General features: G+C 37.4%; 1 protein-coding gene across 2 annotated transcripts; it reads left to right on the top strand.

The window, feature by feature from the left end:
• Positions 1 to 3232: 3232 nt before the first annotated feature.
• Positions 3233 to 17913, top strand: ldlrb (low density lipoprotein receptor b). 2 transcript variants are annotated; one of them, XM_030145393.1, is made up of 18 exons: positions 3233 to 3495; positions 7392 to 7517; positions 7929 to 8051; positions 8273 to 8650; positions 9153 to 9275; positions 9402 to 9524; positions 10719 to 10841; positions 10971 to 11099; positions 11206 to 11377; positions 12856 to 13083; positions 13284 to 13402; positions 13534 to 13673; positions 14128 to 14269; positions 14364 to 14516; positions 15626 to 15838; positions 15930 to 16007; positions 16142 to 16302; positions 16409 to 17913. In XM_030145393.1, exons 1-18 carry the CDS (start codon positions 3414 to 3416, stop codon positions 16445 to 16447), a joined length of 2652 nt encoding a protein of 883 aa, XP_030001253.1. In that variant the 5' UTR covers positions 3233 to 3413; the 3' UTR covers positions 16448 to 17913. The 2 variants fall into 2 exon arrangements, with proteins under 2 accessions (XP_030001253.1, XP_030001260.1); XM_030145400.1 differs by having other exon boundaries at positions 3414 to 3495; positions 16142 to 16257.

Raw genomic sequence — 17913 nt, 5'->3', positions numbered from 1 at the left:
ATGTTTATATAGATGCTGTATAGACAGATACAAATGTTTTGTTTTGTTTTTTTAACCCTTTTTACGACAGATTTTATTCCATTATGACTCAAAATCAAACACCAAACACTAATTATTCATGTCAAATTTGTCAGATTGCAGCATAATTTTTCCACGTGTCCATCGAATTATTGTATTTCCTCACTTTACTTCAATAATAGCCTTTATACTCATATGTTTCACTAATATATTTGTCTGTAATAGTGCTTCTATTAAAGGTAACACATACAAGCAGCTGTAAATAGCAGTTGCCAAGGAGGGAGCAAACATGAGCATATGCAGGCAAACAAACTATCCAGATGCAAGAAAAAATAATACATTTGCCTGATTATAGGCTTGTAGATTATCTTGTAAGCACTAAAAAAGATTTTTAAAAAAAAGTGAATTAAATGACCCTCTTGAAGCCTATAGTGGTTTGATTTTTCTCCTTTTTATGACTGAACATAATGGCCACTCATGACGCACAGATGTCAACTGAAGGCATAACAGTAAGTGAAAAATGTTTCTGAGACCTTGACTGGTGAACATTCCACACAACACACACATTCAGAACTACTCACACATAGACATCACAGTCTGTTCCCATGAAATATGAAATGTGTGTAACTGAAGATACCGCTGTAGTGTGCTGGCTTCGAGGTTATCTGAGTCTGTTAGAGGAGTGTGGTTATCGCTTCCACTATCATCACAACTGTCCTTCAGGCCTGTGTGTGTGTTGACCCTGTTACACTGAACATGACTTTGACATGGGTGAGAATACACACACAAAATCAGCATTAGGTTATTTGTATATTTAGCACTGGTGTGAACTGCTTATCTGCATGAGTGCATGTTAGTAGCAGAAGTCTCTACAGAACTTCCCACTCCAGACCTCTGAATTCAACACCTACATTTTTCATCCACAACTTGAACAAACTGTGTTAACTGATTAACCCATAAAGGCCCTGAAATATCTGATTTATACTGATAATATGCAAAATACAGACAACAATATTATAATAAATGGGGGTGAATCACTTAGAAAAGGTTGGATTTAGAGGACATTTCATTTGGGAACTGACATAAAAGTAGCACTGGGTCTTTATGGGTTAAAACAAATGTGTGGTTTGGAGGTCTTACAGAGAAGAATGCTTATCTGACTCACATCTGACTCAGTTTCCTCTGTGGTCTACTCAAGTAACAGATTTACAGATTTGGTTCGATACTGCGTGTACTGTATTCACACTTTGAGTATGGTTCTGTGGGTGTGTTAACATCAATGAGTGGTGTATCAGAATATGCAATCCAGCTGCTTTTTCAGCATTCCTATAATACCTCCTTCAGTGTATTATCTGCCCTATGCACCATAGTTTAACTGTGTGATTTATCTCATACATATTAGCATGACTATATGAATTCCTCCTCAAAACTACAACTTGTCCCCTGATCAAAAACTGATTAAAAGCCATAGATCCTTTGAGGTCGTCACACCCAGATTTCTTTTAGAGTCATTTAGATCAAACACTGCTAAATATTAAGTCTGTTTCCACGAAAACTAGGAAGGAGAAGAAGTCTGGGAAGCATCTGAAACACTGTTCTCTGGTGAAATTCTTCTGGAAACCCTAGAGCTAGATTCATCATTTGTGTTTTGGAAGTTACATAAGCATGTATGTCAGAGAAAAGAGGAGGAAAACACTTTCTCTGGGTCAATTTCAAGGGAAAAATCCCAATCTACAATAGCTTCTCAGTAACTCATATTAGTTCTTTGCCATGAAAAAGCTGAAAATTCCGATTAAATTTTTGCATCATTTACATTAATAAAACTGTTTTTGTTGTGTTTGCTTTGGAATGAGGAGTAGTCTTTTTCCAAATCCTTGAAACTCAAGTGATGTTAGCAAATATTAACCCTTTCATGCATGAATTATGAGGACATTAATTAAGATTTTTTTTTCTTTATTCCTCTTTAGACATTTAAAAAACAATGAGACTAATTTTTTTAATTAAGCTATTTTTTATGGAGTTGCAAGAATGTGCATTTCATTTTTAAAGCAACGAAACGTGTATTTACTGATATACTGTGTGAAAACTATGAAATAAAAACATTAAATGCTGCTAATTTGATGTTTTCTCACATTTTAACATACACTACAAACAAAAAGTTAAGGATATGTAAAATTTATGGGCTATTTTTTTTTTCAGTTGGGATGCTTGCATAACGCTTTTTTACTTTTTTTGTGTGAATTAAACTGAAACACATTTTTTTAATGACCAGACATAGTTTTATTTACAAATGGCAAAAATGACCAAAAAAAATGACCAAAAAAATATATATATATCCTTAACTTTTTGTTTGTAGTGTACTCTAATACTAGTCATTACTCACTTCATGGAGATAATATGCCAAAAAAAAAAAAAAAAAGTTAATTATAGTCTAATAACAATACAAGGACTTGATTTACACTCAAACATGTTGGATCAGGGTTATCAAGAACAGCCAAGTTAGAGAAATGTTCAATGTCAGCGTATGGGATGGTGCATAAGCATCCAATGTGTAGGCTGATATGAAACTAAAACAACAAAACCCATGAATATACGAGAGTACAGCTGTAGAATAACTGTCCACTGGAGTGACCACTATGCATGAAAGGGTTAAAAATCAATAAAGATGTGTGACATTCATTTTAGAGTGAACACATTGTAATTTCAGAGGTTTAAAGATATGATGTAATAATATTAATGGATATGATGCAATTATGGAAGATCATCTGTCTCTACCTCTCTGTGGGAAACAAAATCTTATATGATCTGTGATGTTATTAACTCTACAGTAGTGAAACAGTGGATTCCCCCTGGGAATACACACTGGCTTTCTTTCTTTCTTTTTTGACTGAACTCCTGACAGTGTCATGTGTGATGAATGTTTGAACACATTTCATTTCACATGACAGTTTCCTTTTACCATCACATTGTCTTTGCCAATGCGTTTTTTCAGTGCGTTCTTTCTTCCGGTGACACACATACAAGCGCATCTCCTGGACACACACACACACACACACACACACACACACACACACACACACACACTGACTTTCAGTGATACAGCAACATCATGACTCCTCCCCCCCGGCGGATGCTCACGTCTTCATTTTCAAACATCAGACCACTGCTTTAGCACCGCCCTCCTGTCACCTCCTAGAAAACACTCAGATGTGCCTTAGAACCCTCAATAATTTGTTGGCACTCGGCTTTTACGCACAGACGTGACTCTGCTGTCTTCTCATTGAACAATAGTATTTTTACGCACAGATAATACTGTGAACTCGCCCTCTCCTCGCTGCTTACTTTTTTTTTTTTTTTTTTAAATAGCTGTCAAATAGGGACAAAAAAGACAGGTCATGTCCGTGATGTGGAGGGGACTCACTGCACTGTCCTCATGTTGGCTCCTGCTGATGCTGATTCACCCTTCGCCTCAAGCAGGTAAGAAAATGGGTCTGACTGTCGCACCATAGTGTGCTGAAAGTTGGAGCAATACAAGAAATTAGAAATATAGACATCAATACTAAAATATCAGTTTGTTTAGGTGTTATTTTTCTTGTTGGGGATAGTTTTTTTTCTCATTTTCTATATATTTTTTTGTTTTGTTTCATTGATTGAACGAATTAGGATGAGATAAAGTATAGATTCTCTGCCTCAAGTTGTCTTGTAATAAACGCAGCATCTGTAGAGATAATTGTATAGATCAGAAATAGCGGATGATAAAGTAATACTGGCGACAACCCAGTGTGGTTTACATTTTCGACATATATGAATGGAATTTACGCACAACGCTGTGATTGGTTTGTTTCGCCGTACAGCGTATCTGAACAGCCACTCAGGTTCTTCCGTGCTGCCGGTGGTCTCAAGTTTCATATGTGAGGAATAAACGCAGAAACAGGCGGCTGTCAACCAGAAAGGGCGCGGCAAGCTACAGCAGCATTTTGGCATCCTCCCTCCTCAGCCTGGAGGAAATATCTGCATCCGTCTTAAACTTTATCCACGTCTATGTGTGTGTGTGTGTGTGTGTGTGTGTGTGTGTGTGTGTGTGTGTGTGTGTGTGTGTGTGTGTGTCAGTCCAGCATCTACAATAAGTTTCTTCCATTTTTCCCAGAAGTAAGAAAGATTCCAATACCCCGTAGTTTTTGGCAGCAAAATGTTTCCAGTGTGGTACAAAACCTGACTGGTCAAACACTGAACCTAATGCCCTTAAGACCAACAATGTGCAGGGAATTAACCTGGCCCAGTGTAGCAGTAGCTGCTCCAGTAATCCCTCAATAATCTCAACTCTCCTCCACGAGCTTGTCAGATTAAAACTTTTTCACATTTTTTTTCTGGGCTTACTTCCATTCACTCACTCTGCTGCTAATCTCTCTATGTGTGGTGTGTATTTGAGTGCTAATGAGACCGATTCACACGTATGTTCTTTCTCTCACTTTGCCACACACCAACCTTCATGAAACAAGTCATAACCATAGACGGTGAACTTTCATCTGCCATTCGGTGTACTGACACAGTCTTTCAATGTATAAAGTGTATATTATAGCCAACGTATTTGCAAGCTCATCTGAAGTGTTTTTATGTCAGACTGCAGTATGTCAGTACTGACATTTAATTGAAACTCCAAAGGATATCAGCAGCAATTCAATTTCCCCATCTTCCAACTTCCTGTCTAACCTACATTAGCAAACTCCCACAGATCCTTTGCATGTTGGAATTTAACTTAATTTGGCTACATTTGAGTAGGGCCTTATTACTTTACTCTCCAGCAGGATGTCAGTCCTCATGATGCACGTGCATTTTGGTTATATATTAACTCCCGAGTGTTTGTTTGAGTCAATAAACACACCTTTATGTGAAGGTCGTGTGTGTATACTGCATGCATGTTCCACAAAATGATAGGAATGCATTGTTAGTGAAAGAAGTCACATGTCGTCACAAAGGAGACTATTCATCTGCCTTTTCAGATGATCTGTCATTCATCTCATCAGTTTCTGCTGTTGAACAAGAACCAGTTTCCTTACATTTTCAAATCATATTAATGTGGTGCGTGTTAGAAGTAGCACTCAGTTGACCTTACATGGCGGTGTTATAAAAACACAGTCAGCTGGCTGTCAGGTTCACACTGTGGTTATAAATAGCCTCTAAAGGATGTCATTGAAAAAGAAAGTTGAGTTGATGCTTTGAAACTGATGGCTGAAATACTGTACACATGAAGATGCAGGTCTATATACAGGTCTATTTACCTGCTGGAAAACAGCTTGTTCTGCTGTATTAATTAAAGCCCTTTGTAAAGTAAATAATATCTAAGAAAGACACACAACTATGATAACCATATTGAAGAGGCTTTTAACCATGTCTTGTGACGTTTTGCTACGAAAGATGTTCATACAAAAAAGTTATTGAGCATCAGTTATAATCGACTAACATGACCAACTTAAAAGTTCAGGACAGAACTGAGACTAATCTTAAGTTGAAAAGCTGCACCTAAACATTGCTCCACAGAAACAATCTGGTGCAAAGGATTAGAAGAAATCTCTTCTTGCTGAATAGTTTACTGTACTGTAAAGGCTGACCCACTTGTGGAAGAAGCAGAGACTATGAAAACATTTCTCTGTACAGTTTACAGTTTCCATCCTCAGACACAGGGTCAGGAGTTTGAAGGTCAGAAGGGGCCGGTGTTTGACCTACTTTCTTTGATCCTTCCCATATAAGCAGAATGAATATTTTTCGAGAAAGGAAAGTGAGTGGGAGTTGTAGAAAAAAAAGGCCTTAAATCAGTTGTAAATTTGTCATCACATATCTTTGGAAACAGCTGGAGTATAATTTGGAAACTCTATTCCTGGAACCCACGCTGGCTTCATGCCGGTTTAGTCTGCTCGCCACATGTGTGAGCATTTCTATGTCTCTGTGGTTGCTGTGAAAGCATTAGAGTATAATGTAAAGTATATAAAAGGGTGTTTTCATCAGTTCAAGTTTTTTTCTTTCTTTTTTTTTTTTTTTGACATAGCTGTCCAACGTCAGTTTTAGTTATTAGTCTAAACTATATAGTGTCTCCTTTTCATGTTTTTGGAATTGAAACAATTTTATTTGAAACCTGTAATTCCTGTAATCAGACAGTTTCTTTTTTTCAACTGCCATCACTCATTTTGACATTCAGACTTGCACACTTTGTTGTATTTTGTCTCCGCCTCTGTCTGTGGGTCACTGTGGGGATGCTGTTATGAGGAATGCCACTCAGGGACCAATCAGCAAATGGTGGTGTGATTGTTCAACTCCTCCCATGCTATTGTCTTAAAGGGATAGTCTGACATGTCCCCAACCACAGGAAGAAGTGACAATGTAAAGGTGATGGAGAATGTCACTAAGCTGCTCTTCAGGCTGCCATCTTGTCACCTGAGGAGTATGAATGTGTTACTTTCACATAGAGATTCACTCCTTGGGATATTTCCCCCTCTGCAGATTCACTGTGATGTGATGGTCTGGGGGCAAGACCCTGCATGCTACAGTAAACCAGGGTCAAAATGAGGTCACAAGACTTCAAACGTAACAGTTTTGCCGCTTAGATGAGAAACAGAATTGTTTGAACTGTTTCAGTTTCTGAAAAGTGTTAACCGAAAGTTGCAGAGGTGTGTGTGCTGTGCTACTAAATGGCAGCAGTGAGTGACGAAGCAAAGAGGAAATTACTTGCGAGTATTTCTATTGTATATTAAAACACACAATTAAACTTATTATATGATTTCTTGTAGTTGTAAACATCATTTTCTATCATTATGAGTAGTTTTTCTTATCTTATTTATATCTGTTTTATATCTTGCTGTATTGATTTAATAAGAATCACTTTTAAGCTCTGATGTCGAAGTATGTTATAAAAATACATTTGTGTTCTTGTTTTGAAAAAGGTAAATGAAGTGAACATTAATTTGTGTCTTTGGGAGTTGATAAAAGGCAGGGAAGGCTTTCGCTGGTTCGGCCATTTTACACTGAAGTTTGACTACCTCACTTCTTGTTCCTACATGGGTTGAAAAAACACAAGGTCTCGTTATCTTAATTTGGTAATCTACCAGGTTAAGCAATGACCAAAAGGTGTGGTTTTCACAGTAAATTTCAGAGGCCTTTGATTGTAAGTTTTTCCTATGTGTAATTTTCAGTCAAACATTAACCCTGCAAGGATATCAAGTTTTTCATGTTGACACCAGCTCACCTTCCTATGAGCCATTCATGAGCAGCAAAGTGTGAACGGAGCAGCCAAAGCAGACTGCACATCACTGGACTATCACATGTTGTCATTAAACCTTAACAGACAGTTGTCATCATGCGACACTTTTCATCATTTCCAGATGCAGCATACACATGCAGTCCCCTTCAGTTTGAGTGTGGAAACAAGAGGTGCATCACTCGCAGGTGGATCTGTGATGGAGCCGATGACTGCGGTGATGGAACTGATGAACTGAATACAACCTGTGGTATGGTCATGAACACTCAACACACTCTGGGCCTAATAGCTTAACAGATTAAACTGTGAATTTTCATGTAAAGAATTAATCCTTCTGTGATATTTTTGCTTCCTGGAGCCTCTTGTGACATCCTTAAGTTACTTTGCATCAAATCCTCATGTTTGAGAAGCATCAACAAACCAATATTTGGCTTTTTGCTTGATGAACATTCAGAATAAAAACGATTCATCTAAATGTCAGTCTTCTCATAAACTGATAAATATCAATAACAAATATGTAATAAACACATCAATGTCTTATTGTAAACCTACTGTCTGCAGATAAGAACATTTATTACAATACAATAAATCATTTTATGGTATGGTTCTAGGCTTAACTTCCTTGTCAATGAGTTCCACATCCTTCTTCTTCTGTCCTCAGCTGCTAAAACATGTAGGCAGTCAGACTTCAACTGTGGCCTTCCCATGAACCAGTGTATACCAGGTGGCTGGCACTGTGATGGCAAAGCTGACTGTAACAATGGAGCTGATGAGAAAAACTGCAGTAAGTTAATAACACCTAAACAAGAGTTTATTCCCTTCATTAATAACAATACATTATTTTGCACATACAACTATAAAACTTTCTTTGAATCTGCTTCCTAAATTTAAATGAATTAATGTAGTATAAGTTGAATGATTGCAGTAACTTTACTCCAGTGATGTATTTTTGTTTTGTTTTTTAGCAGTATTACTCTATCTCCTGTGTTTCCTTTCTCAATACAGCTGCCAAAACATGCAAGGATGGCGAGTTTCGTTGTGCGAATGGCCAGTGTATATCCGCCGTCTTTGTTTGTGACGGCGATGATGACTGTTCAGATGGTTCTGATGAGCGCACCTGCCCCAAACCCACCTGCGGCTCTAATTCCTTCCAGTGTAAAAACTTAGTGTGTGTGCCAGCGCTTTGGCGATGTGATGGAGATGCAGATTGTGCAGATGGTTCTGATGAGTCACCTGAGACCTGTGGAGAACAGACGTCGAACAAGAAACAGACACACTGCAGCGCCCATGAGTTCCAGTGTGCAAATGGAGAATGCATCCATGGCAGCTGGAGGTGTGATGGAGGCATAGACTGTCCAGACCGATCAGATGAAGTCAACTGCAGTGAGTTTGCTTCCTTTAAATATTATTCATTTTTGACTGGTTCCATCCTCTAAGCCAGCCAGGGGTGTCCAATTCCGGTCCTCGAGGCCCGGTATCCTACATATTTTAGATGTTTCTCTCTTCCATCACACCTGGAAGCTATTACATCATTACCAGGCTTCTGCAGAGCTGGATGATGAGCTGATCATTAATTGAACCAGGTGTGGCTGGAAGAGGGAAATATCTAAAACATGCAGGATATCGGCCCTCGAGGATCATGTTTGGACACCCCTGCTCTAAACCAAGCTGATCCTTCCTTCTTTCCCTTTTGATTCCTTTTGGGTGTTACATAGAAACCTGAGCTCAGCAGATGCAGTCTATCCATGCACGCACACACACACAAAATAAACACCCACACCTATTCACCAGCTCCCTTCTGTTATCTGATCTCATTTGACTTTCTGTTTCTTCCTGTGTCTCCTTTTCCTCTCTTTGTCCCCCTTCATTCGTCTTCTTTTCCTAGGTCGTCCTACTTGCCGTCCAGATGAGTTCCAGTGTAATGACGGTGTCTGTATCCATGGCAGCCGCCAGTGTGACAGAGAGTACGACTGCAGGGACTTCAGTGATGAGGTTGGCTGCCACAAAGGTGAATTTATTAAAACTCTTTACATCTGTCTGTACTCCTCATTCAGAAACATTCAGACATTTAAGAGGTGATTCATAGTAGTCATATATGATTAGATTACACTGAAACACATATTATTCTTAATAGAAAATGTTTGTGAGGGCCCCACCATGTTCAAGTGCCGTAGTGGGGAGTGTATCAGCATGGAGAAGGTGTGTGACCAACAAAAAGACTGCAGGGACTGGTCAGATGAGCCCATCAAGGAGTGTGGTAAGTGAAATTCCATTCACATATTGGGTTTTTTTCATTATTATTAATAATTTTCATTTTTACTTACAAAATCACAACAAGAACAAGAAACTACAAGTCGCCAGAAGAAAAAAAAAAACAATAGGCAAAAACAAGAAAAAGACAATAGCCACTAAGGAAAAAAAAAACGAAACAAAAAACTGATAGATGACAACAGACAAAAACTAAGACAATAAAGAAAAATCATGATATTCAGATATTGTTTGCCTCATAATGACACTATGTATCTGCCTGTATCTGAGATCTGCGCTTTGTTTGTTATGATGTGCACCTACACTCACCATACAAAATATCATGAGGTTACTCTGGGTATAAAAAAAAATAAAAATAAGGTCCGCACAACCTGTGAGCTCCCAAGAAGATATTTATTAACCACAGTGACGTTTCAGGGATCGGCCCTTCATCAGATATAGGACAGGTCATGACACACAGCTGCTTATATAGAATACTAATTGCAGTATCATGTGACAGGCAATGCAAATAATGTCATGTTAACAGTAACTTTTAATTTAGATGTACGTGTCTTTAAATTCATAATAATTCTTACAAGTACAATGATCGAGTTTCTTTAAATGAATATAAATACAGTGATCAGGTTTCTTTAAGTTCATGCAAATTCAGACAAATACAATGATCAAATTTCTTTGAATTCATGCAAAATTATACAAATACAGTGGTCAAGTGACTTTAAATTCAAACAAATTTATACAAATATAATGAGCAAGTTTCTTTAATTACATATAATTAAATAAACAAGTGTCTTTAAATTCATATAAATTCCTGCATATAAGACTGTCAAGGAGCAATAAATAAAGTACAGTGTTCTGTGTGTGTATTTTTCTGCCCATTTGAGTGTGGTGACAGAACCACAGCAGTAGTGCAATGTTTGCATATTTATAAAATATATGTTTGAAGCAGCGTTGAAGTACGTCCAAATGGATGGGTATACTCTGGGTATACGGACAGCTCCTTTGGTCTAAGAAAAATTTAAAAAAAATTAAACCACATAATAGTTTGGAAAATGTGATTGGGCCAGTTTTCATCGTAGCAGGTTGGCCTACATAGTTTGTGGTTTGAATGAAATAGCGAGGAACCATTAGGAAAATGGTTGCAAAGAAGTGCATTTGTGAGCTTTGTTTATCTTGGTTTCCACAGGCAACAATGAATGTTTGACTGGAAATGGCGGCTGCTCTCACATTTGCAATGATCTAAATTTTGGCTACAACTGCTCCTGTCCAGCTGGATACAGCCTGAAGATGGATAAAAAGACCTGTGAAGGTAAAGAGTCACAGACATTGATAATATCTCCAGTTAAACCTTGAGATATGAGATACTGAGAATCTTTTGTTCTGATATTCATTTTCTGGTTGCTGTGTGTCTTACTTTCTCCCGTTTCTCCATCTGTAGACATTAATGAATGCGCTGATCCAGACATTTGCAGCCAGATATGCATCAACCTGCCAGGCAGCTACAAGTGTGACTGTGAGAAAGGCTATGAAATTGACCCTGTGACCAAGACGTGCAAGGCTGAATCAGGTAATGTTTGGAAGAAAGTCTATCCCTATTCACTGTGACGCACAAGATTTACTGTTCAGTCTGAAAACCAGCCCTTATTGGTTTGTACCACTTGTGCCTCCTCCAGGTTCTGTGCCCACCCTGTACTTCACCAACAGGCATGAGGTGAGGAAGATGACGGTGGACCGCAGCGAGTATGTCCGTCTGATCCCGCTGCTGAAAAATGCAGTGGCTATAGACATGGACATGCCCAATAAGATGATCTTCTGGTCTGACCTCTTCCTGAAGAAAATATACAGGTTAGAAATACTCTGAAGTATAAGCTGTCTCGAGTCAAAAACAGTACATGACATTTGACCTCTAGACATGTTCTTAAGCACTTATTTATTTATTTACTTTGGTGCCCCATTAGTTATTACCAACAGGTATTCTTGCCAGGGTCCACACAAAAATCAAGCAAAACATTCAAACATTATTATTTACAACTGCCAATAAATGAAAAAAGTGTGATACTTAGTTCATCCTGCAACTTATGTCACAAAAAAAACAAAAAAAAAAAACCCCAAGACATTCAAACAGTTCATCATCAACAATAGGCAGTAATAAGTAAACTAACCTAAGAGTGGACAATCTAGTTCATGCACAATTTAGTATCATGTCAAAACAAGCCAAACAATAACTAAATTTAATGATATAATTGATACTAGATGCAGTGTTTACGCACTAAAATCACTTTTCTGCCATGATCATATGAAGCCTAAACTGATTTCATTCTGGCCCACTTTTAATTTCTTTTTGAAGCTGGTCTCACTTTTAATATGAGTTAAATTAGGTCATGGGCTGTTCCAGTTAGCATGGCTCTATAGAGTACTTTTTTCTTTAAAGTAACATAACCAATTTGTCTTGTATGAAGCAAGAAAATTTGCTACTGAAGTACTCTGCTGAGGTACAAATTAAACTAAAATAGAAGACAAAAATGTTGAAAATGGCAAGCAAGGGAAACACAGTTATTTAAAGAGAAAGTTAAGTTGAGAAATTTTATCAGTATTCTCACTTTCTTCTTCTTCTTCTTCCTCTTTTTCTTCGTAGTATTAGTAGCAGTAGTGGTAGTAGTAGTAGGAGTAGTAGTAGTAGTAGTAGTAGTAGTAGTAGTAGTAGTATTTGTACAATAAAACAAAAGAAAAAGATGAGGATTAAAATCACTTATAATCAAGAGGTTCATAGAATGATCTCACCTGAAGAAGGATAAATTAATCTAAGAGGATCACAAATAAGCATTAGGAAATAAAAGACATAATAGATGCAGTGAGTGCTATTTAACACTTAATAGACACACACATATCTATATCTATATCTATATATCTATATATCTATCTATCTATCTATCTATCTATCTATCTATCTATCTCTCTCTCTCTCTCTCTCTCTCTCTCTCTCTCTCTCTCTCTCTCTCTCTCTCTCTCTATATATATATATATATATATATATATATATATATATATATATACATACTATAAAACACAGATGTAGTTTCCAAAAAATTAGAGGATGCTTTAATGAAAAACATGTTTAGCATTATTATTTAAAAAAAAAAAAAGAAAGACAGAACAGAACAGAAAAAAAGAAAAGATAAATTCTTGGTTTTCTGGAAGGCTTTTTTTTTTCTATACTGGAAGTCTTCTTTTGCAGTGTGCTGTTTATTACTGACTAGTGACAGACTGTGAGGCAGACTGACTTATCTCTTCTTCAAATTAAACCCCCGTCTGCCTCCCACCAGCTCCAAGCTCAACGTCGCTGGTAACTCGTCTCACCACACAGTGGTCATTGGCAGTGGGATCGAGGCCCCGGAGGGCATAGCAGTCGACTGGCTTCATGGCAACATTTACTGGACTGACAGTGTTATGAAAACGATCTCCGTTGCTACAACAGATGGAGCCAAGAGGAAGACCCTGATCACAGAAAACCTAGAGAAACCAAGAGCCATCACAGTAGATCCAGTAAATAAGTAAGTGAATGAATGACATGTTATTTTTGGTTACATACATCATACAGTAAACATCATTTCACACTAATGTTCTCACAATCAATACCTGAAAAAAGGAGTAGGCTGAGGCACAAGGCCTATTATTGTCTGTTAGTAATAGCAGAGTGTCAGACAGACTGAACTGCAGCTTGTAGTGACAGTTTTTTTTTTGTTTGTTTTAGCTTCATGTACTGGACAGACTGGGGTGAAGAGGCTAAGATCGAGAAGAGTGGGCTGAATGGAGCTGACCGCATCGCCTTGGTGACAGATAACATCCTGTGGCCAAATGGCATCACTCTGGGTAAGGAGCAGAACCATGTGGATGCATTAAGTAGAAACAGCTGAATCACTCAAGCTGAATCATGAGCAGACCACCATGTTAAAAAATCTGATACCCTTGTCATGGTTGTGTTTCATCCTTTCTCTGGACAGACATGGTTAGCCAGCGGTTGTACTGGGTGGACTCTAAGATGCACACTCTCTCCAGTGTTGATGTCAATGGAGGGACTCGACACACTCTCATTATGAATGAAGAAAAGCTCGCACACCCTCTGTCTTTGACAGTCTTTGAGGTTGGTAATGAAATGATCAAATCAAAATTTCTCATTTCTTATCAATAAAATGTAATTTTATTAATTTGTTTTAAAACAGGCTGCTCAGAAATGTTTAGATAATAAAGTTTTAGATTACAGAATAATTAGAAGGAAATGGACAATATTGAAACCAAGATGAAATGCACTCCTTCCTGGTTTCACAACACATTTTGCAATTTTGGAAAGTTATAATATCTGATTCATTTGTAACTAGTTTGTAATCTAATTGCTGTGTTGTGAGGATTATATACCTGAAAGTGGTTTAAACAACTGAGCTGGATCTTTAACTGCTGCATGTGAACTTTATTTCTCCTAATTTTGGATAAATTGGACTCATCCTTAATCAGTCTACATGATTCATTATCTATTTGTGTATTACGAAACAGCAAATAGAATTAATCAAACACAGTAACTTTGTTGAATTTGTTTCCAGGAAAAAGTGTATTGGACGGACATGAGCAACAACGCTGTTTTTAGTGCAAACCGTCTGATGGGAAATGACATCACAGAGTTGGCAGGGGACTTAAATCAGCCAGAGGACATTGTATTGCACCACAATCTTAAGCAACCCAACGGTACATCAACTACTTCAGATCTGACAAGAAGTATTAAGATCATACACCTTTTTCTTCGGCTGTCTTTGAACTTACATGTCTCCCTCTTTTGTAGGTACCAACTGGTGTGAACAGAGTGGTCATGTAAATGGAGGTTGTGAGTTTCTGTGCCTCCCTGCCCCTGTGATCAACGAACACTCACCTAAATACACCTGTGTTTGTCCTGACAACACCACCATGGGACATGACATGAGGACATGTGTGACAGGTAGTCTCCTGCACCTGCCGCTACTTAAAAAAACAAGCACCTCATGAATAGAACAGTCTGGATTTCATAGTTTTTACATAGTCGTGAAACAGTTTTTAGTAGTGCAAGCAGTAATATTTTTATTCTAAGGAAATCCACTGTTTTTTTTTTTTGTGTGTGTGTGTGTTTTAGAGCTATATTTAGTTCACTTTCATCTATATATACACATTATATATACATTTATATAGAAAAAGTCTGACTCCTGATGGCAAAATGGTAGCAAGAAACACAAAACACACTAGATCAGTGGTTCCTGAACTTCTTTAGCTTGAAAATATATGTCTCTTCTGGACCCAAATCTACAATATTACGTCATCAATTATATGATGAATTCTGTCTGTTATGCCATTTTTATCTTGTATGTTATAGTCGTCTTGTTGTCTACATCAGAGTCCTCTCCATTATATTTCTCACAGCTTTATTAAGGTCAATATTCATTAAATATTTCCACAAAACACTCTTCTTCTAGATCTTAATTAGGAATATGAGTTCCAGTTTCATATTGTTCTCATGTATTTTGCTCGCTAAAAACAGCCTTTTGGGTCCTGATCCTACATTTGGAAAGATAGCACCACATACAAGCAGGACAAAAAATAGAATGATAAGAATAAAAAGAAGAATTAAGGAGAAGTAAAGGAAACAGATCATACCAATAATATCCATAACTCAGATTAATCTACAGAGGTTTATGAAAAGCACCATGTATCTTTCATACCAGTACATATAGTTCCTTTAAAAGTATGCACTTAAAGAAATTGTTCTTCATGTATTGTAACGAAACTGAAAAAGTTTGGAAGAAAGAATGCTCAACATCAAATGTGATTTTCAAAACCAGTGTTTATTAAATGTGAAAAATAGAGAATAGTGCGTGAATGTTGCAGACTCACTTTATTCATACACTCCAGGCCAATGAAAACAAAGCTGATACTATTTCTTTTTAGTTCATGTTGTATTGTCCTAGTTTTAGTTTGTTTTTATTCTAATTTCAGTCACCAAAATGACTACTTTCAGTGTTAACTATAATAACCCAGATCTTTAACTGACTGTGTGTAATTTCATTACTGTTACAGTTCCTGCTGAAAATAAAACGGCTGCACCTGTCCCACCTAAAGTTCCCACCAAACCTCCAGCACCCCAACAGCCTGTAACTACCACAACCACTACTACAGTCAAAACCACCCCCAGAGCTACCAAAAAACCTGCAACTACAGCCTTTGTCCAACCCAGAAAGCCTGAAGACTTTTCTACCCAGATTCTACAGCACCCTCAGGCCACTGCCCAAGGTATAAAAAGGATACGTTTGATGTCTTTTTGGAAATATCAAGAGTAAACCAACAAATAATTATCAATTTATTTTCTAATTATCTTTTTCAGGGAACACTGGTTTGGCATCCATGCCCAGAGACGACCAGCCCTCCCATTCCATCGCTCTCTACATCATTCTGCCCATAAGTAAGATCCGCTTTTCAGCTTCTGCCCCTGTCTGGATCTTTAATCTGCTTTTATTTTCAGCGCTTCCTCTGACGTTTAGCACTTCCTCTGACGTTTCCAAATGACCTTCAACTCTTCTCTCTTTCTCTCTGTAGTGGTTATGTCTCTGCTGGTCTTTGGGGCAGTGTTGCTATGGAGACACTGGCGTCTGAAGAATACCAACACAATCCATTTTGACAATCCTGTGTACCAGAAAACCACCGAAGATGAGGTACATATCTGCAGAAACAGCTCTGAGGGCTACATTTATCCTCAGGTATCACCACATCTGCCACATGCCACATCTCTTTATTATTGTTATTACTCTGATCTTTTATTAAAAACACAAAACGAAGCTGATTCAGTTTTACTGTTTTTTGCAGAGACAAATGCTGAGTATGGAGGACATGGACACTGCATGACCTAAACATGAAGAAGACACTAGATCTATTTGAAGCAATTTTTTTCTGGTGTAAAGTTGAAGAAACAAAGCCATTCTCTTTTACCGCTGCTGCTTGAAAACCTCCTCCCCTCCTCCAGTGACCTCATTTTGTGGCTTATGTTTCTGACCTCAGTACTGTGCCGTCCAAGTCCGAAATAAGAATAAGAATAAGAAAAAAGAAAACCAATCTTTGACAGCCTTGTTTAAAGTAGCAGATCAGAACAGATGAGCGGGAAGTCATTATATAATGAAGGACAGCTTCTGAAGACCATGTTCCTCTAAATCGTACAGCCTCGGCTCTTTTGAAGCAATCTGAAAATATAGTATCAACATGATGCACCTGCCTGCTTACTCTGCTACCAAGCATGTTCTGACTTTGCCCTGGTATGTAGATTTCATCACATAGTCTAGTTTTTGTTCAGCAAGTTTAACTTGAAAATCCTGACCTATAGCCTATCACTGATGTGTGCCTTCCATCCATACGCTGATGTTTGCTGACGTTTATTTTCAGAACATAAATGCCTTATTGACCCTGTTGCCTTCCAAACCAATTTTCATGGTAATTATCACCATGATTATAAATATAATGTGGCCTGCTTTTCTCTTAGATACACAGCATCACATTCTGCTGGGACTGACATCTGAGGAATTTTTTATTTACTATGATTCATCAAAGTAAATAATGTTTAAATCAGTACTTTAATATTTATTCTTTTATGACCAGTCTCCAAATAAGACACCGGGAGTGAGAAATGGTTTACATTGTGAGTGTAATGCTGCTGAATTATCCAAAAACAACCAAAATGAAGAAAATGTTTTTGAGATGAAGATAGTTGAGGTACTGAAGATACTGTGGGTGTGTCATTATTATAATATTGTACATAGTTTGTAAATACTTTGTAAACACTGGTTTGCATTTGTTACCTTTTTACATGTAAATTTTAATCAAGAAATATTGTAAATATAAGAGATTTTTTTTAAAATTTATTTATGAAGGTATATGTCAGGTTTTGGTTGTCATCTGGCTGTAAACATAACACATACATCACTTCCTATTGATGAGTTGTTTTGTTGCAGTCGAGCCAGTCTGACTTTTAGATTGTGCAGCTGTTATTTAACTTAAGTTCAATCAAACCTTGAGTTTTATGCGTTCGAGGTCCTGTATTAGTCCATGCTGCAGGGTTGTGCTTGATATTTGCAAGTGTTTCTAAATATTACAGAGAGAAACTTAATACCTTTACACCATGTTTCATTTTTAGACATAACTTGACACATAATTTATTTAGTTTCTGCCTTTCTGTTATTTTCACTGTCAGATTATTGTCAGAGGCACATAGTGTACAAAGCACAATGCTCTCCATCACATCAGAATGTATGAATACCTGCTTGTTTGTGTTCGCTGTTGCTCTTCTTTATTTTTTTTTTTAAATAAATACTTTAATTGTT

This window comes from Sphaeramia orbicularis, chromosome 1, assembly GCF_902148855.1.
Source record: "Sphaeramia orbicularis chromosome 1, fSphaOr1.1, whole genome shotgun sequence".
In the NCBI taxonomy this organism is placed as follows: domain Eukaryota; kingdom Metazoa; phylum Chordata; class Actinopteri; order Kurtiformes; family Apogonidae; genus Sphaeramia; species Sphaeramia orbicularis.
Note: the sequence above shows the minus strand (reverse complement) of the source record. Positions and strands in the feature narration are given on the sequence as shown.